Source organism: Macrotis lagotis, chromosome 4 (assembly GCF_037893015.1).
Source record: "Macrotis lagotis isolate mMagLag1 chromosome 4, bilby.v1.9.chrom.fasta, whole genome shotgun sequence".
Classification (NCBI taxonomy): Eukaryota; Metazoa; Chordata; class Mammalia; order Peramelemorphia; family Peramelidae; genus Macrotis; species Macrotis lagotis.
The window spans coordinates 187,683,140-187,708,438 of record NC_133661.1 but is presented as its reverse complement, the minus strand read 5'-3'; the positions used below and the strand labels follow the sequence as shown (position 1 = coordinate 187,708,438).

General features: G+C 33.4%; 2 protein-coding genes across 2 annotated transcripts; both read left to right on the top strand.

The window, feature by feature from the left end:
* Window positions 1-8,529: 8,529 nt before the first annotated feature.
* LOC141520154 (olfactory receptor 11G2-like) lies at window positions 8,530-9,465 on the top strand. Its single transcript, XM_074231976.1, has one exon. It carries the CDS (start codon window positions 8,530-8,532, stop codon window positions 9,463-9,465), a length of 936 nt encoding a protein of 311 aa, XP_074088077.1.
* Window positions 9,466-24,013: 14,548 nt separating this feature from the next.
* LOC141522805 (olfactory receptor 11G2-like) lies at window positions 24,014-25,083 on the top strand. Its single transcript, XM_074236250.1, has one exon. It carries the CDS (start codon window positions 24,133-24,135, stop codon window positions 25,081-25,083), a length of 951 nt encoding a protein of 316 aa, XP_074092351.1. The 5' UTR covers window positions 24,014-24,132.
* The last annotated feature ends 216 nt before the right edge of the window (window positions 25,084-25,299 follow it).

Sequence of the window (25,299 nt, the reverse complement as noted above, 5' to 3'; positions counted from 1 at the left end):
ACCACATCTTCTCCAGTAGATTGTCCTTCTATTATTCCCATTTTCCTTTTTTGTTGCTCATTACTCATTTATTAGAGAGAAAAAAATCAAAAGTCAAGCTAAAAATCTCAACCAGAGTCTTGGGATATGATATAGAAAAAAAAATGGAACAAGTAAGACAGATTTTGTCATGATCTGGAGATATTACACTTCCATATAACAGAACAGGGTGTCTAAAATGTATTGCTCAAGGGAGTAAAACCAAGAGAACAATGTAAACATCAACAACATTATGAGATGAACAACCTTGATGGAAGCAAATCCTCTCCACAGTCCAGAGAGTGAGGACAACTGCATTTGACTGATTATAGACTATATTATCCCCAACCAGAGGGGAAAAAAACAAAACACACAGAGAAAACAACCCTTCCAAATCTGATGGACACTTTATAAAAATTATCTCTTATGTATTTCTTTCCCTCAATCCTAATTCCTTATGCCAAAAATTACTAATTTGCAAATATCTTTAATAAAGTATGTAGATAAAATGCTAGTCTGACTGTTCCCTGCTGTGGAGAAGGGGTGGGAAGGGAGGGTGGAGGGAAATTTTGTAACTTGGAAATATGCATGTACAAATGGATGAAAATAAATAAATTTTAAAATAAAAAAATAACAAATAAAATGTATTGCTCAGTGTCTTAGAAATCAAGGAAGTCTCCCTCTCTAGCGTGACATGAGATCTCTGATGACTAGCCTGTGGGACAGTTTAATTTCAAAAGCCACTTTGGTAAAGTAAATCAAAATAAATATTAGAGCATAATCTCAAGCTCTCAAATTCACTTATTTTGGAATATGGAGTAAAAATGATCAAAACAAGACACAATTTTTAAAAATTAACATCCAGGTTAAATTTGAGTTATTATTATTGTTATTGTTATTGTTGTTGTTGTTATTATTATTATTATTATTATTATTATTATTATTATTATTACTATTATTATTATCCATGGGGAAAATATCCTACAAGCAAGACTGGATCATAGGAATGTCTAAAACAATTTCTTCTTTTGACACACTACATTAACACGTGGAAGACATGATAAGTTTTATTATGTCCTTATCCCTAGCCTCCAGCAAGGCTATTATTGAGGAGATAAAAGGAGTCATTTTAACTAATATGATTGAGGGAAGAGGCTACAGGATAAATATGGATTAATCTGAAATAGTTAAAACCATCAGTGCCCCACTTGTAATTAGGTTTTGTAATCTATAGGGAAATGGTCAGTTTGTAGAATAGTTAAGAAGAGAGATGCAGTAGGGAGTGGGAAAGTATAAGGAAATGTTTATTGTTTATTTGCTTGTTGGTTTATTTGCTTGTTTGGTTTCTTGGCCTTGTCTTGGACTTTGACAGCATCACATGATACTGCACACAGTCTCTCCACAGGTTTGATGGGTTTCAGATGGGAAAGCCAGTGGACAGTTTCAGCTCCATAAGGGCTTCTTAAAGCAGTAGTCTTTAAGCCAGTGGACAGCTTCAGCTCCATAAGGGCTTCTTCAGACAGCCCCTACAAATGTTTGACAGTTCCACAAAGATTACTTCTTTAAGCTGTAATTAGTACATACTTTTTCCTTTATCTAAGGTTAGAGCACTCATTCCAGATGGATAGAGCCCAGGCAAAGATTTCTTTTAGCCTTTTGTAAGAGGGTAGCTAAAAGATCTACATAGTGACAGTCTTTACTGATATAACTGTAGAAAGTGTGGTTGGCATCCATTGAAGAGAATGGGTTTTGTTGAGGCCTGTCAGACTCACATAGTGCCACTCATTAAGGCACCTGGTCCTATGAACCTAACTGAAAAATGGTATCTAGCATTAATCAAAAGGTACAAATTTCCTTCTTCTGGACTAAGGTAACAAAAAATCAAATTCACTTTTTGCGAAATTGTTATCAAAACTCTCAACTTGTCTCGACTGAACTAAGGAGGAAAAGTATTTCCTATACTTCAATCAAGATCAAAATGGATATCTTGAGACTTTAAAAGCCAAGCTGGGAAATGACCCTTTGAGTTATCTGCTTGAAAAATCATGGAAAGAGTCGGAAAAGCTGCCAACAATAGAGAGGTGTTTACAGAAGAAAGATTGATTTTAAAAAATGGTAATTGTCAATCTCATTGTAATTGGGCTTTCTTATACCTGGAGAGTTGGGAACAGACAGTACTTATGAACAAGGAGAGTGATAACCCTGCTGACTCCCCTAGAGGAGAGAGCTGTGCAATGGTGGCCAGACCTCCTAACACTGTCATTATTTCATCTTTGATATATACATATATATATATATATATATATATATATATATATATATATATATCCTAAAGATTTCCAATCATCTGTCCAAGCTGATAGAACATTTCATTTTAGTCTTGCCTTTGTCTGATTCTGAGATGATACCCAGACATTTCCATATTGTGACTACTTTTTTTTAAGAGTATATATATTTAAATGCTTCACTTTTATGGGTTTTTAATAAATTGGGAAATGGAGAAGGACTACTGGACCTAGGTGCTCAAGAGACAACTACAGAATGACTCTGTACTGACTTTATTCAACAGGAACATCCTTTGACTGACCTTAGGACCTTATTAACAAGTCAACAAGTATTTATTAAGTACTTACTCTCTGTTGGGCTTACTATGGGCTCACTCCTGAGTAAAGTTGTGGGAATACGAATACAAGGAGAAAGAAAGATCCCACCTTCAAGAAGCTTAAATGTTAATGGAGAAGGAAAGATAAAGTTAAACTGAAAAGGGGGAAATGGGAGTTAAGGTGCCCAGGGGTGGGGAGCATTGTAGAGAATGTGCAAAGGGTCAGGAGTATAACCAGTAGAAAAATGAAGACATGGTTGGTATAAGCATCCTCATTAAAATGTAAGTTACAGGAGGAATCAGTCAAAGAGAGGAAGTATTTCTAATGTGAGAAATTCAGGGGTGAAATGATCTTCCAGAGTGCAGAGATCTCTATGGATTCCAGGAAAGACTCTGGATGAGTCAAGGATGGAAAGAAGTATGGGAGACCTTGGAAGGTAAGGAATCTTTTCTCCATACATTTTAAAATCTAGTTCATACATCCATACTATCTTCATATTCATGATTTACCTCTTCCTCCCCACTTCCCTTAAATCCTTTAAAATTCAGCTCTAAGTTTATTGCTTGAAGATTTCTCATTAGTGTTATCAAGAAAAATTTCAGGCCACCTAGGCTGTACATACTATGCCACCCAGTTGCTTCTGCCCCTCACGGTTGATTTTTTTTAAACCATGTTTGTTGCCTCCCTTCTTTCTTGCCTAGGCCTCAATTTCCTCAATCAAACTAAGATCTATTGAAAACCTAAGTGTAAAAAGACAAAAGTTTCCCATTGTATCCAGAGCCATCTCCAGTCATTCTTATTTATATCTGCCTACTGAACTCCAGTGACTCCAGAGAAGAGATGGAGGCTGGTGATTTTGCACAGCCCTCCCTCATTTAAATTCAATTCACTTTTATATCATGTCCCTGGTGTCATGATCCTCTTAGAGGACAAACAACAGACAGGACAGTTAATGAAAAGTTTTGAAATTAATTTTTGTATGGGAGAATTAGCAAACATTAATTTGGGTTTATATGAAGCATTAAAGAAACAATGGTTGATTAAGTTATCATTATATCATCTCAGAGACTGGTAGACAGGGGTTGTGATTATTTATTCTATTATACTGATTGGGAAGCTGAATTAAAAGCAAGCTTTTCCTAAAGAAAATAAGAAACAAAACATTTTTGATTTCCAGTTTATGCCTTTACCCATAAGGATTTGATCCTTCCCAAAGCTAATGTCACCCTAGAGGTCATTTGAATCGATGCTCAGGAAAAAATAAAACAAAGTTCCTAAAGGGGCATTATGCACTGGCATGATCAGTTTTTCTTCTGTCTCCCAGGATTCCTGAGAAGCAAAGCAAAGGAACTAAAAACAGAAGGCAGTGGGCAGTCTATGTAGATATTTTCAAAACAACAGTTAGAGGCTAGGTCTCCAGAGAAGGCACACTTATGAGGGGAGAGAAATACCTGGCACTGAGTTTTCCCCTGGCACTGTTCTCCATCTACAGACAACAAATTGATCCCTCAAAGAGCTAGATTGTGCTTATAATCCATTTCTCTCTCTTTTTCTCAAGCTTCTAGCAACCTTCTAGTAAACTAAATCCATTTCTCCACCTTTTTTCTTGGAGAGATAGTAGATAGGATACAAGTTTGTCTCTGTACCAGATTGGATACTAGGCTTTCTTTTTAGCAAAAATTAAGGAGGCAGAAGTACAAAAGATGAACAAGTATGACTTTACCCTGCCCCAAGAAAGTAAACAATACAATGCTTATAACGAAAATCATAATGAAGTTAGCCTGTGCTAACCCTTACTTGTTTCTAAGTAGTAATAGGGTATATAGATAGATCAATAGAAACTTACATAGATACATGGATAGACGAGAGAGAGAGAGAGAGAGAGAGAGAGAGAGAGAGAGAGAGAGAGAGAGAGAGAGAGAGAGAGAGAGAGAGGTAGACAGAGATATATATAGAGAGAGAGAGAAAAAAAAATTTATCCTCTTCAGGGATGATTGCCTTTTCTCACAACTGTTCTTAAATTTCTCACTATTCTTAAATTTGTGAACTTAAAACACAAAACATGTGACATGGCTCAAAATGGACTTGTCATCTTTCTGAAACTTTCTGTAACAACTAAACAGACCAAATAAATCAAAAATTCAGGCCTTGTCTCGGTTCTCTGAATTCACTTCTTAGTTCCAAATAAATGACCTATTTCTAATCATACAATTTGTTGTTGGGAACTAATTTTGAAGAAAAACTTAAATATAAGGTAAAATATTTTTCTACCCTGGCATAGCCCTTTGATTTATTCAGACTATTTTGTCTGATACCAAACTATCAAAGCTAAAATTCAAAGTTATCAAAATCAAAAGTGTTGTATAAAGCAAATAGGGTTTTTTTTTTTAGATTTGGGGTCTAAATTCAAATTTTTTTCACAACTTCTTTCAAAGCAGCTTATTTATGTTAACTTAGGTTCAAAGGCATTTAACCTTAGTAACACAAACTGCTGCAACAACCACTGAAAATTTAAAAGAGGTTGCCTCTTGGTGACTGGAGGTCATTTGCATTTTGAGAGGAAAAAAACCCAACAACACTCTGCCAGGCCAGGAGGAACAGCAGCAAAATGAGCACAGGTAAGCAATAATGCCCTCTCAGAAGCAATTTTTTGTCTCAGTCCAAATACATTGCAGTTTATTGAATGGTATTGCACAAAGGAACGATATTTGGAGCCATGACTATAAAGACGAGCATATCTCCCACTTTTTTATATATTCTGGGCAGCAGCTGATTCTCCCTTTTTATCTTATCAAGGAACTAAGTGGCAGTTTGAATAGAATGTTGAGCTTGGAATCAGGAAAAAAAATTGTGTTGGGGCAGCAAGGTAGCACAGTGGATAGAAAACCGACCCTGAATTCAGGAGGAACTGAATTCAAATTTGACCTCAGACATTTGGTCCTTAACAATTGTGTGACCTTGGATAATTCACTTAACCCCATTGCCTTGCCAAAAAAGAAGAAGAAGAAGAAGGAAGAAGAAGGAGGAGGAGAGGAAGAAAGGAAGGAAGGAAGGAAGGAAGGAAGGAAGGAAGGAAGGAAGGAAGGAAGGAAGGAAGCAAGGAAGCAAGGAAGCAAGGAAGCAAGGAAGCAAGGAAGGAAGGAAAGAAAGAATTGTGTTTGAATCCAGTCCCAGTCATTTACTAGCTTTGTGATCATGGACAAGTACTACAATTAGCACAAAGACTGACTCATAAATACTTAATAAATTTGTGTTTACCCATGACTTTCCAACCTCAGTTTCTTCATTTGTTGAAATGAGGATGTTAAATAGCACATCCCTCACAAGGCTATTGGAAGATCAGATGAGATAAGAAAGAGGCAAAAAACTTTTATAGTGTCTACTATACAATAAATACTGCTTTTGCTTTAAAAATATTTTTCACTTGAACCTCACAAGAATGCTATGAGTTACATGATGTTATTATCCCCATTTTAAAGTTGAGGAAGCTGAGGCAAATAGAGGATTTAAACTAGATATAAAATATTTTGAAAACATAGTTCTATTGAGTACTTATCTTCGTCATCATCATCACATTACCATCATCATCATCAACATCTTCAAGAAATGAAACTGACCTGGTTTCCATGGCTTCATTCAGTGGCAAAAATCTATAGCTACAAAAGCATTCTTTGATATCTGGGAGTGAATGTTTTTATTGGATTTATAGAACTTAAATGACCTGTGTAGCAATAGTTACCTCCCTCCCCTTTTCCAAGGACCCAGAATAGCCATTCACATAAAATAATAGAACTAAAAGAACTTTATCAACTATATGTCCCAAGGCAATTAGAGATACAGAAAAGAGCACTGATTTCCTAGATTATGAATTTTTATTATAAGAGAGAATAGAATTGTTTAAAAGAAAAAATCATCAATAATGCATTAGAAAATATAAAAGAAAATTAAAATTAGAGATATATAATAAGCAATTGTGCTACTATCTTGTTAAAATATATACTTTTTAAAGCATATATATTCATGTTTTATACAATTCTGATATTTTACTATATTAAAATATTTGTTTACTAATGTTTCTTCAAATCATAATTTTTTTTTAAAGTTTAGAAAAATATTGGGCTTAAACTTAAAGATACTTCTTCTCTAATCCCATAATTTATAAGCTATGTGATGACTTAATTTTTCTGAGTTTCCTAATCTGCAATAATATGTGCATACCTACTTCACTGTACTGTTGTGGAGAAAGTATTGTCTAAGCCACTTCCTAAATGAAACCTGTTTTTAGCATAAGGTCTCACATTTACCCCAACCATTCTATTCTATGACAAGGCTCATCAAGGTCCATGGAGATTAACAGAATTGCATAATATTTAAAATATAAATATGAAATTACATGTATATTTAATGCATGTGTATATGCTCATGTATATGAGTATACATGTGTATATGCTTAAGCATTATTTATGCATGTTTTTATATCTGTATTATAGACAGCTAAATAGCATAGAAGATAGAATGCTGAGTCTAGAGTAGAAGCCCTGAGTTCAAATCCAACTTCAGATACTAATTAGTTGTAGGAACCTGGGCAAATCGCTTAAGCTTTGTTTCATTTTCCTTCTCTGTAAATAGGAACTAGAATAATATCTATTCCTTAGCGTGTTTGGCAGATCAATTAAGATATTTGTGAAGTACTTAGCACAATATCTGTGAAACTATTTAGGTGCTAGGTAAATGTTAATTGTTTTTCTTGTCCTTGTTATTATGTAATAAGAAGGAGGATTGGGGTACAAATTTTCTGGCATTTAACACTCATTCAACACTGTTTCTTCATCAAGTTACAGATGTGTGATTAAGATGATAATTAACTTTACTAGTGAAAGAGTTACTAAAACAGACTGGTAGTCTCAATGAACCAGCATTCAGTTCTAGATTAACTTTCACCAGGATTACACAGATATCTGTGCATATGGACTTTCCCTTTGCCTAAGTAAACCTAGTTTTTAAAGATGCATTTGGGTATTTCATACCTTATTTTTTGACATTCAAATGAGACATAAACTGAGAAGTCACCTTTAAAATGGGTATCATATATAAGAACATATTGTTATGTAAAGAACCAATTTCTTAACCATCATCTTCCCTAAAAAAAGCAGAAAAAATAAAGACTTAATAAGTTTAGAATACAGGAAGCATCCACTCAAAAAGGAATGCAATATTTTGCTAAGCAATCCATGATCAAAATTACAAATGATGATAGAAATTAACTACTTTAAAAATGACTTAAAGAAAATTAGACAAGACCCCCCCAATGTGTCCCCAGTCACCTATCATCATGTCTGAAATTCTCTTACTAGAAATTCAGTTAAAATTTTGATATTTCAATATTATGTACTCCATTATCAAAAGTTATATGAGAGAGTAAAATAATTTTTTTAAACTAAGGCCTTAGTTTAAAAGATAATTTGGAGCAGAGAAAACTAAAAGTATTAAGCAGAAATTAAATAGTTTATGCCCAGTTTTATATGATCCATAGTGAAAGAAGGAATAGTAACTTCACCACAGGTCCAATGAAACACTGAACTAGTGAAGTTCCTCTACATTTTAAATATGTGATATTGACTTGAAAATTGCTTGAAAATAGGGTACATTTCAAAGAGAAATTTTTTTAAATAATAAAAGTAATATTTGAAAAGAAATTAAGTCAGATGCCAAAGAGAACTCACATAAATAAGCTATTTCAAAAGAAATAGATAATAGGTTGAGTGAAGCAGAAATCAGAATGTAATACAATTTTACAGTATATAACAATGAATTGGAGGATTCTATGTTCATATTTTTGAAGATTTTCTCCAATAATAAGTCCACTGTCAAGTAATAATTTTGGACACCTTGTATAGTTTACAGGCAAATGACCTTCTTCAACCCTTACAACAGCTCCAAAAGCATCACTGGATTCATCCTCCTAGGATTCACATACACTGGAGAGACTCAGAAACTTGTCTTCCTGCTACTCTTGACAATTTACATTCTGACCCTCTTGGGGAATGGATCTATTATTTGTGCAGTATGCTGGGATGAAAGAATTCATACTCCTATGTACATGCTACTAGCCAACTTCTCCTTCCTGGAAATCTGCTATGTCACTACCACTGTCCCCAACATGTTGGCCAACTTCTTCTCTGAGACTAAGGTCATCTCCTTCTCTGGATGCTTTCTCCAGTTCTATTTCTTCTTCTCTTTAGGTGCAGTAGAATGTTTTTTCCTAGCCATCATGGCATTTGATCGGTATCTTGCCATCTGCCGACCTCTACACTACCACATCATCATGACAAGACAACTCCGAACCAGCCTGGTTGTCAACTGCTGGATAATTGGTTTCCTCTGGTTTCCTGTCCCCATTATCATCATTTCCCAGTTGTCCTTTTGTGGTTCCAAGATCATTGACCATATTCTATGTGACCCATCCCCAATTCTAGTACACGCCTGCACACCAGCACCTATAATGGAATTTACCTGTTCCTTCTTGAGTTCTATGATTCTAGTTATCCCCTTCATCTTTATTATAGGGACCTATACTCTGGTACTGAAAGCTGTGCTGAAGATACCTTCAGGAAGAGGTAGAACAAAAGCCTTTTCTACCTGTGGTTCACATCTAGTTGCAGTGACTCTTTTCTATGGATCTGCAATGGTGATCTATATGAGGCCAAGATCTGGTCACAAAGCAGAGACTCAGAAGGTTGTGACCCTGTTTTATTCCATGGTGACCCCATTCTTGAATCCTGTCATCTATAGCCTTAGGAATAAGGAGATGAAGAATGCCCTGAGGAAAGTACTAGGACTTTAGAATGGAAGTCTTTGTAAAAGATATCCTTTGAGATCGAATTAGACTTTTAATTCCTCCGGAGGTAAAGAGTCAAGAATAATTAGTAAATGTAAGAAACTTGGTCATCATTTAATTCAACTTCACTCACCTATGGAGTTCCTTAACGTTCCTCACAGTTAATATGTATAATTTCAAAACTTTTACTTATCAGTAGTTTTTTGAAATTCAAATAAAGGAAAGATTTCCCAACTATAAAGTTCCTTTAAAAATTGACTATTAACTCTTTTATTCACTAATAAATAGAAGGAAATACTTTTAAATGCCTTTAAATACCTTTCTTTTATATTAGACTCTTTTATATTAGACTCTTTGTTTTTATACACAGAAAATGTAAATTATCTTATTTGGAGTACTTCTGAAAATAAAATCATAGTGAATGTATATATCTTTTTTTACAGAAAAATTTGTCACCATTCTTCTCCTTGTCTACTTAAATTAGTATTTCATATAACTAAAAGGATGTCACAGAACTATAGATCAACAGTTGGAAGGAATCTGAGGTATCCAATCCACTCATTTTACAGATATGTAAACTGAGGTACAGAGGGGCTAAGCACATACAAGACCATTTATGGTCATAATTCAAACTCAGGTCCCATGACTTCAAATTCATACTTCAAGTTCATTGCTTTTTCCATTGCATCACACTGTATTGCTACTTCTTCTCATATTTACTTAGAAATTTTCTTTTAAAAGGAACAGTACTGGGGCAGCTAGGTGGCACAGTGGATAGAGCATCAGCCCTGGAATCAAGAGTACCTGGGTTCAAATCCAGCCTCAGACACTTAATAATTACCTAGCTGTGTGGCCTTGGGCAATCCACTTAACCCCATTTACCTTGCAAAAACCTAAAAAAAAAGTACTGCCATTAATCACAATAATGTCAATGAAATCAACATGGAAGTTGTTTTATTTTATTTTGTTTTGTGTCTCAAATCGTCTGAATCAAGGGACATATCTCTCCTTTTGTTTAGTAAATCCAATAAAAATTTTGTTGGGGTGTGTGTGTGTGTGTGTGTGTGTGTGTTTGCAGAGTATATTTTGGAAGGAATTGAAAGAAGTATTTGTAGGGAAATGACTCGTGAAAAAGAACCAAAGAACCAATATATATCATTTTTTAATCTGTAAAACAAATTTCTATCATTTCAATCATGCTTTTCAAATATTTACAAAATTATAAAATATTGTAAGATATTGATTTATGTCCCCTCCTACTGACACAAGCTTTTTAATAAAATCATTCTCTTGTAACCTGTCCTTCTCACTAAAATGTTTTTCATTCCTGGCTCCTCTAAATTGTGACTTAGTAACAAAAGATTTACTATGTTTATTTCAGTATCAGAAAATGTATCTTGTGAATTGAATCCTTCATCTTAACTCCAGACAATTCATAAAATTACCCTTTAAGTGGCTTCCATAAACCAAAGAATGCATTCCATATAGAGAGATGAACAGATATCATCAATAGAGATGATGAAATAGAAATAGATGGAAATAGAAATAGAGATTATACATAGAGAGATACAAACCTAGAAAGATGTATGTTTGTGTACTGTGACTATATAATGAGAACTGGCTAAGCCCAACCCTTCTAAGAATTTATAATTTGTACAGTTAATGCAACACTTATAGGATTTTAAAGCATAAACAGGAGTTATGTGACTGGTTCCAAGTCTGATAAGCATATGTTGATGAGATGGACTTATGACTGACTTGTTCAAAAGACACCAAGAACACTTGAAAGATATACTGCGGTATAGAACTGCAGCAGTAATCAAAAGGCTTTCGTTGACCTTCACTGCTTGACTGTGTCCAAATGAAGAAGTAAGCACTATAATAATTGTTAGGTAGAAAGTATTCTGTTCATAGCCCTGTTGTTGCTTTTTTTGCCTTTGTTGCATTTATTATTCCTGATTTTAGATTAAGGAATATTAGAATTATTTATGGATTCAAATTAAGGAATATAGAGATATTAGAGGATTATCCATCAGAGTAGGAGTTGGAATAAATATCCTCAAAGCTTATAAATATAAAAAGAGAGCAAAAATATGTATGTATATATACTATATAATATTTACATACTATAGATATATACTCATTTATATACTATAGATATAAAACAATAATATACAACAGTCAGTAAGCAATGGTTCTAACATTGTAGTTAGAAATTAAGATGAACCCATTTTTAACAAGAATTTCAAAATACAGAATGGACGCAAAGTGATTAAGTTAATATTTAACTAGTAGTCCATGGAACTCAACATTGGAATGAAAGATGTCTCCTTTCTGGTAAAAGAGATTCCAAAATGGTCTCCTCATGAAGAGGTTAAAGAGAATATCCATAATAGATCCAGTTCATTAGTTTTGTTGACATTTTAGCTATTTCTTGAACCTGCATGAGTTAGTTTAGAAAGAATTCATCTCTCTCAGGTAATTATAGACTTCAGAAATTACAATACCAAAGGTAAGCACAAGGAAAAACTAATAGTGATCAACAGAATTCTAGAAGTTACAATTCTTATTTTAAAAACAAAGCAGACTTTCAATAGATCATAGGATTCCCAGTTATTATAATAAATTTCCATTTTATGAAATAAGGCAGTTGTCATTTTGATAGAAAGAAAAGATACTATTCCAGCATTTGATTTGGAAACTCCAATCTTCAGAATGAGGGTAACAATGGATTGAAAGGTAAATTCTTCACTACAGGTCTATAATCAGTGCAGTCCAAAAGTATTAGAAAAATTTGTAATCCAAATCAAAGCTGATGTGATAGGAATGATCCCAATGTCAGAAAATTTTCTAAAGTAATAGGTAAGTAGAGGACCATATTTGCCAAGTCAAATAGGAAAGAAACTAAAAACCTTAGCCAAGCTGTCTACCACCAGCATGGTAGCATTATATTTTTGAAATTGAAATAGATCCATGATTACCATTGTTATGAAAGGAATGCCTTTGTATCATTTACTTCCTAATGCCTTTCACCTCAGCCTAAAGAAAAGTAGTTATGACCTTTATTGAAAAAAATAACTATCCTATTGAGCATCCACATAGGGTTCATGAGCTAATGTACTCATTGGTACACTTTTTTTATTTTCAATCAATAATGATTTATTGAAGATTTACTATATTTCAAGCACTTAAGATGCAAATATAGGCAAAAAAAGATAGTTCCTGGCTCCAAGGACCTTATATTCTTCTTTTATTTAATTCAATTATTCATTTTGCCAATTATATGTAAAGAGAATTTTCAATATTCATTTTTCTGTAAAATGTAAAACTCCACATATTTCTCCCTCCCTTTCTTTCTTCTACCCTGCCCTTGACAACAATATAATATAAGTTATACATGAACAACTTTGTTAAGCATATCTCCATATGTTGTTTTGTTGTGAAGGAAGAATCAGGATGTTAGAGGGAAAACTCTGAAAAGTGGGGGAAAAAGCAAAAAGCAAATTTTTAAAATTGAAAATAATGTTCTTTGGTCTGCATTCAGAAAACATAGTTCTTTCTCTGAATGTGGATGGCATTTTCTAACACAAGTCATATAAGAATTGCCTCTCAATGTTTTTCTTAAGTTTACTTATTCATGATTCATTACAGAAAAATAGTACCCCAAAACATTATATACCATAACTTATTCAGCCATTTATCAATTGATGGGAATTTTCTGGTTTTTGCCACTACAAAAAAGAGCTGCTATAAATATTTTTGTACATATGGGTCTTTTCACTTTTTTATTATTGCTTTAGAGTACAGACATATTAGTGGTATCTCTGGATGAAAAAGTATGTGCAGTTTTATTGCTATTTCAGCATAGCTCCAAATTGTTCTCCATAATGGTTGGATCAGTTCACAACCAACAATACATTAATGTACCAATTTTCCCACATCCCCTTCAACATTGACCAATTCCCTTTTTTTTGTCATATTGGTCAATCTAATATGTGGGAAGTAGTGCTCAATGTTGTTTTCTTTTGTATTTTTCTTACCAATAATGATTTGGAACATTTTTATATGATTATAGATAGCTCCAATTTCTTCATTGAAAATGTCTGTTCATATTCTTTGACCATTTATCAATTGAGGAATGGCTTCTAAATTTGATTCAGTTGTCTATATATTTTAATAATGAAACACCAGCTGTGAAAATTGCTTCTCAGCTTCCTGCACTACTTCTAATCTTGGTTGCATTGGTTTTATTTGTATAAAACCTTTAATATAATGTAATCAAAATTATTCATCTACATTTTCCAATGTTCTCTAACTTTTGTGATCATTAAAGGTTCTCTTTTCCAGAGATCTGAAAGATATACAATGCCTTGTTCTCTTAATTGCTTATGGTATCACCATTATGTCTAAATTGTGCCTTCATTTTGACCTTATATATTGGGTGTGACATGTTGGTCAATACCTAGTTTCTGCCACATGATCTTTTCTAGTTTTTCCCAGCAGTTTTTATTAAAGAATTAATTCTTATCCCAGAAGCTAGAGTTTTTGAGTTAATGAAACAGTAGAATACTATAGGCATTTACTACTGTTTCTTTTGTCCCTAATCTATTCCATGTATCCACCACTCTATTTCTTAACCAATAACAGACAGCTTTGATGACTACAGCTTTATAATATAATTTTAGATCCAGTACAGCTAAACTGCCTTCCTTTGCATTTTTCATTAATCCCCTTGATATTCTTGATCTTTTGCTCTTCCAGAAGAATTTTATAATTATGTTTTTAGCTCTATAAAATAATTTGTTGGTAGTTTGATTGATATGTCACTGAATAAGTAATTTAATTTGGGTAGAATTGTCATTTTATTATATTAGCTCTTCTTATCCATGAGCGTTTGACATTTTTTCATTTATTTAGATCCGATTTTATTTGCGTGAAAAGTGTTTTGTAATTGTTTTTATATATTTTCTGGACCTGGCTCAGCAGGCAGACTTCCTCTCAATGAGTTTGTGTTGTCTACAGTTACTTTAAATGGAATTTCTCTTTCTATCCCTTGCTTCTGGCATTTGATGGTAATATATAAAAATGCTGATGATTTGGGGGGGGTGGTATTTTATGTCCTGCAACTTTGCTAAAGTTATTGTTTCAAGTAGTTTCAGTTGATTTTTCTATGATTCTCTAAGTATGTCATCATATTATCTGCAAAGAATAAAAGTTTTGTTTCCTCATTGCCTTTTCTAATTCTTGTAATTTCTTTTTCTTTTCTTTAAAGCTAACATTACTATAATAGGCATCTTTATTTCATCCCTGATTTTATTGGAATTGCTTCTAGCTTATACCCATTACACATAATGCTTATTGATGGCTTTGGATCATTTTAAGAAAAACTTCACTTATTCATATCCCCTCTGGGATTTCTAATAGGAATTGGGCTTTGTATATTGTCAAAAGCTTAGTCAGCATCTATTGAAATAATCATATAATTTCTTTTTTTGTTATTAAAATAGTCTATTATGCTGATTCTAACCCTATATTCAAATGAGAACTTTGGAAGGAATGGAGAAGGGTTAAGTTTCTTCTTAGAGATAGTGAAATGCCATTCCAAAAGGACAGGCAATAGCCTTTCTTTTTTGACTGATTGGAAGGGGTGGGCTTCAGATCCCTGAATCTGGAAACAGGTGCTGTGAGGTATCCACTACATTAATGAGACTAATCCTGGAGAAGCTGGCAGGAGTCCAGAGGAAAATTCTCTTTTCTTCGTGAAAAGTAGGGCCACCCTGGAATGTGTACACCCTAAGAGAGGGATCTGTACCTTGGAAAGTCTTACAGTTCCATGGTGTCAAGCTCAAGCTCTGCACTAACAGAGCAGTGGAGTTTAGACCTATGAGTAGCAAGCTGACATTGCCCTAGAGTTAATGACGCTGCTAATTTGTCATACTGATGATCAAAGGTGATATAAGGTGGCACATTCTGTAACTAGATATTACATGCAGGTATTTGCCTGGTGTTTGTGGTGTGCTCTGGTATCTCACTGATACAAAAGAAAGAGAAAGCAAAAAAGCCAAGGACAGTCTGAAAGGAAAGGCCAGACTGATGATTGAGAGACAGGTTAGGGTGTACCAGGATATGACATTCTGTTGCCAGTTTTGCCCAATGTTGATGATGCACCATGGTACCTCACTGATATGGACGAAGTGACACCAAATTAGGGCAAGAGATTTTTACAGTAGTCAGACCATTTTCAATAGTTCTGTTTGCTATCAATCAGGCCATGGGGTAAAATAATTCTGGTATAGGCAAGAGAGAAGGATGTCTTGCAAAGAATATATACCTCACTATAATAAAGATAATTGTGCAAATCTTGCCACCAGTCTCTTGGCTGGTCAGTATGGAGTTCTTCAATTCAAAAGGACAACTAGCATGCTGATAGTTTTCCTATTACTAAACCAATCCTGCATTCCTGGCATAAATCCTATCTGAGTATATTATCTTTGTGATAACTTGCGATAATCTCTTTAATATTATTTTATTTAAAATTTTTTCATCAATAGTCATTATCTGGTCTATTTAAGTTAGTCTTTGATTTTCTTTCTCTGTTTTGATTCTTCATAGTTTAAGTATCAACACCATATTGGTATCATAAAAGGAATCTGGCAGAGCTTTTTCACCTTTTTTTTCCCAACTAGAATTGAAATTAATTGTCCTTCAAATTTTTGTTAAAATTCACTTGCAAATCTAATTGACCCTGGAGATTTTTTCTTAGGATGTCCATTGATGACTTGTTCAATTTCTTTTTCTGAAATGATGTTATTTAAGTATTTTATTTCCTCTTCTGTCAATCTGGACATTTTATATTTTTGTAAATTTTTGTCCATTTGACATATTGTCAGGTCTTTTGTCATAAAATTGGGCAAAATAGCTCTGAATGATTAATTTCCTGCCCACTTGATGGTGAATTCACCCTTTTCATTTTTGATACTGGTAATTTGGTTTACTTCTTTTTTTAAATCAAATTAACCAAAAGTTTATCGGTTTTCTTGGTTTTCTCATAAAACGAATTCTTTGATTTATTTATTAGTTCAATAGTTTTCTTCCTTTCAATTTTATTAATCTATCCTCTGATTTTCAGAATTTCTAATTTGGGATTAATTGGATATTTTAATTTGTTCTTTTACTGACTTTTAAATTGTATGTTCAATTCATTGATTTCCTCTTTCTCTGTTTTATTCATCTAAGCATTTAGAGTTATAAAATTTCCCCTAATAATTGATTTGACTGTATTCAACAATTTTGGGTATGTTGTCTCATTATTGTCATTACCTTAATTATTTATGATTATATTATGATTATTTCTGTGCTTTGTTGCTTGATGGACTCATTATTTAAAATTAGATGATTTAGTTTCTAATAAAATTTAGTCTATAATTCCACGACCCTTTATTGAACACTAATTCCATTGCATCATAATCTGAAATGGACTTATTCAATATTTCTGCCTTTTCTATATTTGATTTTATGCCTTGGGACATGGTCAATTTTTGTATATGTGCTACATACTGCTGAAGAAAAGTTGTGTTCCTTTCTGTCCTCATTCAGTTTTCTTCAAAGGTCTATCATATCTAGCTTTTCTAAAATTTTATTCATCTCCTTAATTTTCTTCTTGTTTATCTTGTTTATCTAATTCTGAGAGAGGAAATTGAGGTTCCTCACTAGTTTAGTTTTGCTATATCTTCCAGGACCTCATCAGTTTCTCTTCTAAGAATTTAAATGCTATACCACTTGGTGCATATATTTAGTACTGATATCATTTCATTGACTATGGGACCTTTTAGGAAGATGTAGTTTCCTTACCCCTTTAAATGAGCTCTATTTTTTATTTTTCTTTGTCTGAGATAAGGATTGTTCTACTAATTTTTAAATTCAGCAGAAGTATAATATATTCTGTTCCAGGCTTCTACCTTTATCCTGTGTGTATCTTTCTTCTTCAAATGTGCTTCTTGTAAATAACACAATGCAAGCTGCTGGTTTTAAATCCACTCTGCAATCTACTTTTGTTTTATGGGAGAATTCATGTCATAATGTGTTCATTGTTAAACATCAAGCTGCACTAAAAGCAATGTTGAGGGACGGCTAGGTGGCATAGTGGATAAAGCACCACCTTGGAGTCAGGAGTACCTGGGTTCAAATCCAGTCTCAGACATTTAATAATTACCTAGCTGTGTGGCCTTGGGCAAGCCACTTAACCCCATCTGCCTTGCAAAAAAAATCCAAAAAAAAAAAAAAAAAGCAATGATGAGCATCAGCTATATGAATTGCTATCTCATGGATGTCATTTTGTAGGATATTAGCTTATTAAATTCTAAGACTTCAGATATGCTTAAATTGGTAGTTACATACATATGTATATAAATGAATGCTTGAAATTTCATAGAATGGGTTGTGAAGAAAAATTTAAAAAAAAACAAGTTGAAATTCTGAAGGACATTTGCCAAGTTTATTGAAATGTCTCACATTGTCTGTTCTCATTTCTTCTCGAACAGCTTTTGATAATGAATTCAATGATTTGTATTTACAATATCTCTAAGAGTTCTATATAACTTTTAAAATTAAAGTCTTCTTTGAAAAAAGACACAATATGGGGGCGGCTAAATGGTGCAGTAGAGCACTGGCCTTGGAGTCAGGAGTACCAGGAGTACCTGGGTTCAAATCTGGCCTCAGACACTTAATAATTACCTAGCTGTGTGGCCTTGGGCAAGCCACTTAACCCTTTGCTTTGCAAAAACCTAAAAAAAAAGTCACAATATTATCATCATGCAAAAACCAAGAGGAGTCGACAGAAGTTTCCATTAGACCTCTTGGAAATCCCAGAATTTAGCAATTTGATTCATGAAAATAATAGGGTTTATCAATAAAGTTCATGTTATCTTTGATGTTAATAAAAGTCTTATGTGACTCTTTGAAAGGTCTTAAACAAGTTTCTGTGGTCTTGTGTTTTGCTATTGGAGAAGAATATGAGGAATTGCCTATTGCCAGGAAGGATTTTACAAAGACACGAGCAGGTATTCAGGAGGCTTTGGGAGACTGGTCAATAATCATGCACATTTAGAAGGAAAATCCCTGATCCTGAGTGTAAGTGTCCCATACCAACCTCTAACAGATTCATTTTTCCAAAATTAGTTGATTTTTAGAAATGGCATGACACATGTAAAATGTTTTGCCAATCTTAATATTATTATTAAAGAATAAAATTATCATGGGATAATGCTATCTCCTGACTGTCACATATTTAGGCTGTGAACTGAGATAACCTGTAAGTCATAGATTGTAATAATGTCCTTCAGTTTCCTCTATGCTCCATATCTCCAGCAACTCTTCCAGAAAATCATCATCCTTTACAATAGTATTGGTACTAAGATATTTAAAGGAATACTTCAAACAAAGTGGTGCTCTTTCCTCCAAAAGAACTTCAATACCATGACAGTAGTGGGGTAAATAACAATTTTGCTACCCATTCATGATGGTCATAATAGGCTACATCACATTACCAAAGTTTAACTTCCTTGCTTCATGCCTCTCTCTCATGGATTATACCTAGAGTCCTCTGACTGATGGACTGAGATTGAATAGTTTTGTGTCTCTATTTTTTTATATGGGGGGAAACAGTGTTCTGAAGAGATTTACCTGAATTAGAGATAGAATTTCAATTGAGCCAGTTAGACTAGCTCAAGCAAATCAAATGTTCACCTTTTAAAGTTATCATTTACACATTGAAAATCAATAAGCAGAGTGGCTAGGTGGCACAATGGATAAAGCAACAGCCCTGGAGTCAGGAGTAACTGGGTTCAAATCCAGTCTCAGACACTTAATAATTACCTAGCTGTGTGGCCTTGGGCAAGCCACTTAACCCCATTGCCTTCAAAAACTAAAAAAAAATCAATAAGCACTATATATCAGGGATCTATTATTATTATTTTATTAATTGTTTAGACTTAAGAAAGTGATGGAGAAAATGTTAATAATATTAATTAAAACAAAAATTCATTATAAATACATTTTCCCAGAGACTTTTTCATTTATAAAGTAAAAAAGCATTTCTGAAACATAGAACATAAAAAAGATTATTTATGAAACTATAAATTTACTATGTACAATTTGTATCCCACTCTAATATATAACAAAATGATTATGCAAATTTTGTTTTTTACTCTCTCTCTTCCCCACCACTAGATGGTTGGCATTAGACACAAATATTTATATTATATATATATATATATGCATATATATATACATATATGTGTTTAAGATTATACTATGCTTACTTGTATTTGTAAGTTCTTTCTCTGCATGGTCTTTCTTCAAATATTGCATATAGTTTATATCCCATAATATAGCATAATAAAAAAGTATGAAATACTTTTATTGTACCATTATGAAAATGCTTGCTTTATTCCATAAATTAAAGAGAAAAATGTTCATGAAATATAGGTCTCCTATACAAATAAACACTATCAATATATGACATTTTAAAAATAGATATTTGGAAACCATTAAATATTTCATTGAGTATATTTGACTTTAAAATAGATACTATGTTAATGACTTCATTTAAAATTATTTGCATTTATTTCTAAAAATTGTGAAAATATAAAGTGTGATTTAAATATGTAATTTCAATATATTAATATGTGTCAATGTCAAGTAGTTGATGTATTTCTTGAATCCAAAAAGGTGGTTAGCTTTAATTCATAAGAAAAGGATAAGTGAAATGTAACTTTTAGGGAAAGATGAGAAATTTATAATATTTCAACTAATTGTAGTTGGATCAGTAAAGTTTTTCTATTTGAGGTAAAACTCTTGGGACTATATTGTTTTGGATATTGATTACAACCAAGGTTGTCTGAATTGTCATGAAGACAATATCTGAAAACAGCATGTCTGAGAACTAGAGGTCAATGTCTATCCCTGGAAAAATTTGAAGGGACAGCCTAAGATAGGAGCATCTTAACTCAATTTGTCCAATTTATTACTTCCTTTGTGAACCCACCTGATTACCCTGGATTTTAAAATCCTGTGACTATGTAGATAGTTATCAAATATGACTAATATCTTGCATCAAACAGAACAAAGAGAATTTTTATTCTATTGAGTATATGTCAGAACAATCTGTACCCTTGAGGGGAAGAGTCTTAATAATGTTATAACTATGCCCCTCCTTTTCCTTTCATAGAAAATTTCTATAAATAAGGACAGATGAGCAGCAAAAGCTGTGTTAAGAACAATAATTAATCCATCAAATAATAAATTGATACTGGAACATCTCTGAGTTACTATAATAGGATGCAAGTTTTAAAAATCTTATGATTTTAATCTGCATTTTTGGTTGAAATATATTATAGACATATATTCTCCAAAAGGTGGAATTAGACAAAGCAATAAGAAAAAGATGTTATGTCAAAGTTTCCTAATTAAACAGAAAAACAAATTTGAGCAAAAAAAAAGGATTGGACACTTTTATCAAAGAACTATATATGTATGTATGTGATTGGCTCCCAAATATATCTTGCATGGTTCTGAGTATGTTTTAGCAATAAATTTTCCAACTTGGATCAAGAATTTTACAAATAAAATTATACTGACAATTGTAAAGATGGTGAAATTATTTTCCCACTTTTAAAATATCTGATAACTTTAAAAAACATAAGAGTTCATTTTAAACTTAAATTTTCATGATCTTTTTAGATTCTTCTATCAGATACAGGATTTAGATAAAAATAGAAACAGCAATTGCTATGTTAAAAATCAAATGCTCTGAAGTCTCAAGTTTGAAAAAACAAATTTAATAGGTTATAATAATTATTTCATCTTGTTACTGGCAAGTAATAGCAAAATTACTCAAGAATCTCTCCAAGTATTTTGGAACTATAGAAATAGAGACCCCCTACAGAGCTGCCCTGAAAATGAAATCCATTCTACTAATTAGCTATTTTACATTGATCACTTCTATTCTCTGGGCTTGAATTTATCATCAATAAATAAAATAAGAGAAATAGGTGAGATGATCTCTAATATCCCTCTCAAATTTTATGTTTAGTCCCCTGTGATTCTAAACTGCAACACCCGGGATGGAAAGAAAGAAAGAAGTGGAGTGTTTCCTTGTAATGATGATTTGAGTTCTATTATTGTTTTTATCATTACTCACTGAAAATAAAAATCTATCTACCCAAGAGAACAATCAGCAATTACTCCTGGTGCTTCTCTAGAGAAGCCCCAAAAGGATAAAAGCAGGTATGAATAGGAAAGACTAACCACCATATGAAGGTAATAACTTCCAGGAAATATAGTCTTCTTACAGTAATCATGGTACTTCTTCAGATGAAAGTCTGATATTACTCCTTCAGGTGGTTGGAGCACAGGAAACTGATGTCTAACATTGGATATAGCTTGCTGCGGTAAGTAGTAATGGCCTACTATTGACAAACTCTATAAAAATGAGGGCGAGGGAAAGGACTAAACCACTTTAGAGAGATAGGGTGATGTAGTAGAGGAAAGAGGGAACTCTACAGAGACTTAGAGGACATAGAGGTCTTCAATTTAAGACCAATGTGACCTTATTACTCTTGGCCTTAGTCACCATATCTGTACACTGTAAACAGATGGGAGCTGGAGTAGATAATTTCTATCTATAAAAACATAGTTCTTATTTTTATATGATTCTTTAATATCAGTTAATATCAATTCTTTAATATCAATATCAAAGTAAAATTTTATCATATATTAGAGAAAGAAATAAGAAATAACTCTTTAAATTAGAAAGGTATCAAAGATAACATTATCCCTGTCCCCATACAAAAAAAAGGGTATGATTTCTGGATTTTTCAATTATCCTGTTGTATCACTGGGGTCTTTCCAATCCAAAAGAAACTCTGAATTTTACATTGAAATTAATGATGAGTCTTTTAATATCAAAGGGCATAACAGGGAATATGTCTCATTTCAGGTTTTTTTACAAATTAAGCAACTTCTATTCTTCTCATTGAAGTCCTGCTTGGAGGAATTTACCATGGGAATTGAGATTTCCTCACTCTCATAAATGTTCCATACAAGCAAGGAGGCTCACCTTTCTTAAGGTACTTATATTTCTCCTAAACTTCAGCTCTATCTTCCTAAGATTTTCACTCTAGCATCAAAATACACTTTACTTGAATGTCAATTCTTTGTTCTCAGTTTCTGCCAAGGTCAATCTATCAAATATGAAAGTATTTGCCCTCTTTTGTCTCTTTCTCTTTATCAGATTTCAAAGTATAAAAGCCTATCCTCTTTAATACATTTTCTGCATCTGCTTATAGTCAAACTGAGCAGGTGAAATATGACTTAAGACATTGGTAAATCTATAAGAAAAGACCTAAAAGATGATTTTGTATCACTTTTTCATCTTACAGATAAAGAAACTGAGATTCAAAGAAGCTATTACTTAACCAAAGTCATATACATAGAAATAATAAGTGAGCAAGAGTTCACATATGAACACAGAGATGAAATTATGGATTACTTATTCTTAGTCTTTACACATCTCAGTGTCTGTTATTCCAGACACAGAGTCAAGTGATTTCAAATATACAAAGGACTACCATATGAAAGACATATAAGATTCTCTGTATGACTACAGAAAACACATTGATTAAAAAAAATAAAAGAAAGTTATATAGAGGAAGAATATGTCATGGTAGATACAGAGTTGGCCTTAAGTCAATAAAATCTGAGTTCAAGGGTTTATTGAAGATACTTGTCTGCTTTGGAAAAGCAAGTGGAAATGGTTAGCTACTTCTGGAAATTCCTTTTGTCAATGAAATCAAAAGTCAAGCTCCATTCTTTATTCTCATTAAAAAGATGAAATTGCTCATTCTAAGAGAAAGACAATTTTGATTGGGAAATAGGAAAATTTTGCATGAATAAAGCAGTTAAGAAAGTGGAAGTCAGAGTCTAATGATAGGGCAATAAGTCCAAATTTGCATTTGACTTTACATATACATATATATATATATATATATATATATATATATATATGTATATAATTTGAGTTAAGTCACAACTTTCCTTTACTTCACTTTTCTTATCTATAAAATGAAGGGGACCTCCAAAGTCTTTTATAGCTCTTAATCTATGGTTATCAATTTTTCTGCAATATCCTGAAACCTGAGTCTTATCATTGATAATGCTACAGAAATTAATCTCTCCTTGTCTTAAGGATTGGAATGAGTGACTCAAGTGACCTTAGCATTCTCTTTGAACCTAAATCACTATTGCTTCTCCAACATGAGAAAGAATGAGGTCTTATTTCCACCAATCTGGAAAGGCTCTTTCTCTGTACCACACACACACACACACACACACACACACACACACACACACACACACACACATCTATATAAACATACAGTAACATATACACATACAGATATATGCACATATATGTATGCATGCAGATATGTAGGTATATATACAAGAACACTTGGCATATTCCTTTATCTGAATACCCATTTCCTGAAATATAAAAATATTTCTTTCACAAAATGCTGGTGAGAGAGAGAGAGAGAGAGAGAGACTAACACATATAAGTATGAATACTAAAGTAAGTAAAATCTGATCTATGTCCATTTCAAAGGTAATAAAGAAATGACCATCTTAGCCAATCATAACATCTCTTGCACTGTAAGTGAATTCATCCTCCTGGGTTTTCCATGCAGCCAAGAAATTGAAATCCTTCTCTTTGTGTTATTCTCCATCATTTATGTACTGACTTTGATGGGGAATGGGACAATTGTCTATGCTGTGTGGTGGGATCAGCAGCTCCACACTCCCATGTACATCTTACTAGCCAACTTTTCCTTCCTTGAGATCTGCTACATCAATTCCAATGTACCCAACATGCTAGCAAACCTCCTTTCCAAGGCCAAAACCATCTCCTACAATGGATGTATTTTCCAATTCTACATCTTTTTTTCTCTTTGTGCAACAGAACTCTTCTTCCTGGCCCTTCTGGCATTTGATCGGTATGTCGCTATCCATCATCCCCTCCACTATCCCACCATTATGACTGGGCAGCTCTGTGCCACCCTGGTGTCTGCTTGCTGGGTGAGTGGCTTTCTTTGGTTACTGACCCCTGTCACTCTACTCTCCTGGGTGCCTTTCTGTGGTCCAAATATCATTGATCACTATTTATGTGACCTAGGAGCAATGCTTGTCTTATCATGTACACCTGTACCCAAAACTACTCTAACTTGTGGTGTTTTAAGTACACTTATTACCTTTATCACCTTAATTTACATCCTTGGGTCCTACACTCAGGTGCTCAGAGCTGTGCTACAACTGCCAAAGGGCTCAGGAAGACAGAAAGCCTTCTCCACATGTGCTTCCCATCTAGCTGTGGTCTCACTATTCTATGGCTCAATCATGATGATGTATGTGAGTCCAGGGTCAGTCAGTCAACCTGAAATGCAGAAATTCATCACCTTGTTCTACTCAGTTGTCACTCCACTCCTCAATCCCATGATCTATAGCTTCCGTAATAAGGAAATTAAGGCTGCTTTGAGAAAAGTACTGGGGAGAATTTGCATATCATTTTGACATATTAGTGATCATTAGATCTTTTCTCCTCAAGTTATGTTATAGTGGAGATTTGCTTTTGTATCTGAGTTAAACAAGATGGTGACTGAGTTTCCTACCATTACCAGGATTTACAAGAATTTCAGTGTCATTCTTTGTCAGGTATTGTGTTAATTTAGCTTTATTTCATTTAATCCTCATAACAACCCTGGAAGGTAGATGTAATTATTCCAACTG

Coding starts and splice junctions, on each gene's coding strand:
- LOC141520154 (XM_074231976.1), top strand. CDS start 8,530: ATGACCTTCTTCAACCCTTACAACAGCTCCAAAAGCATCACTGGATTC.
- LOC141522805 (XM_074236250.1), top strand. CDS start 24,133: ATGACCATCTTAGCCAATCATAACATCTCTTGCACTGTAAGTGAATTC.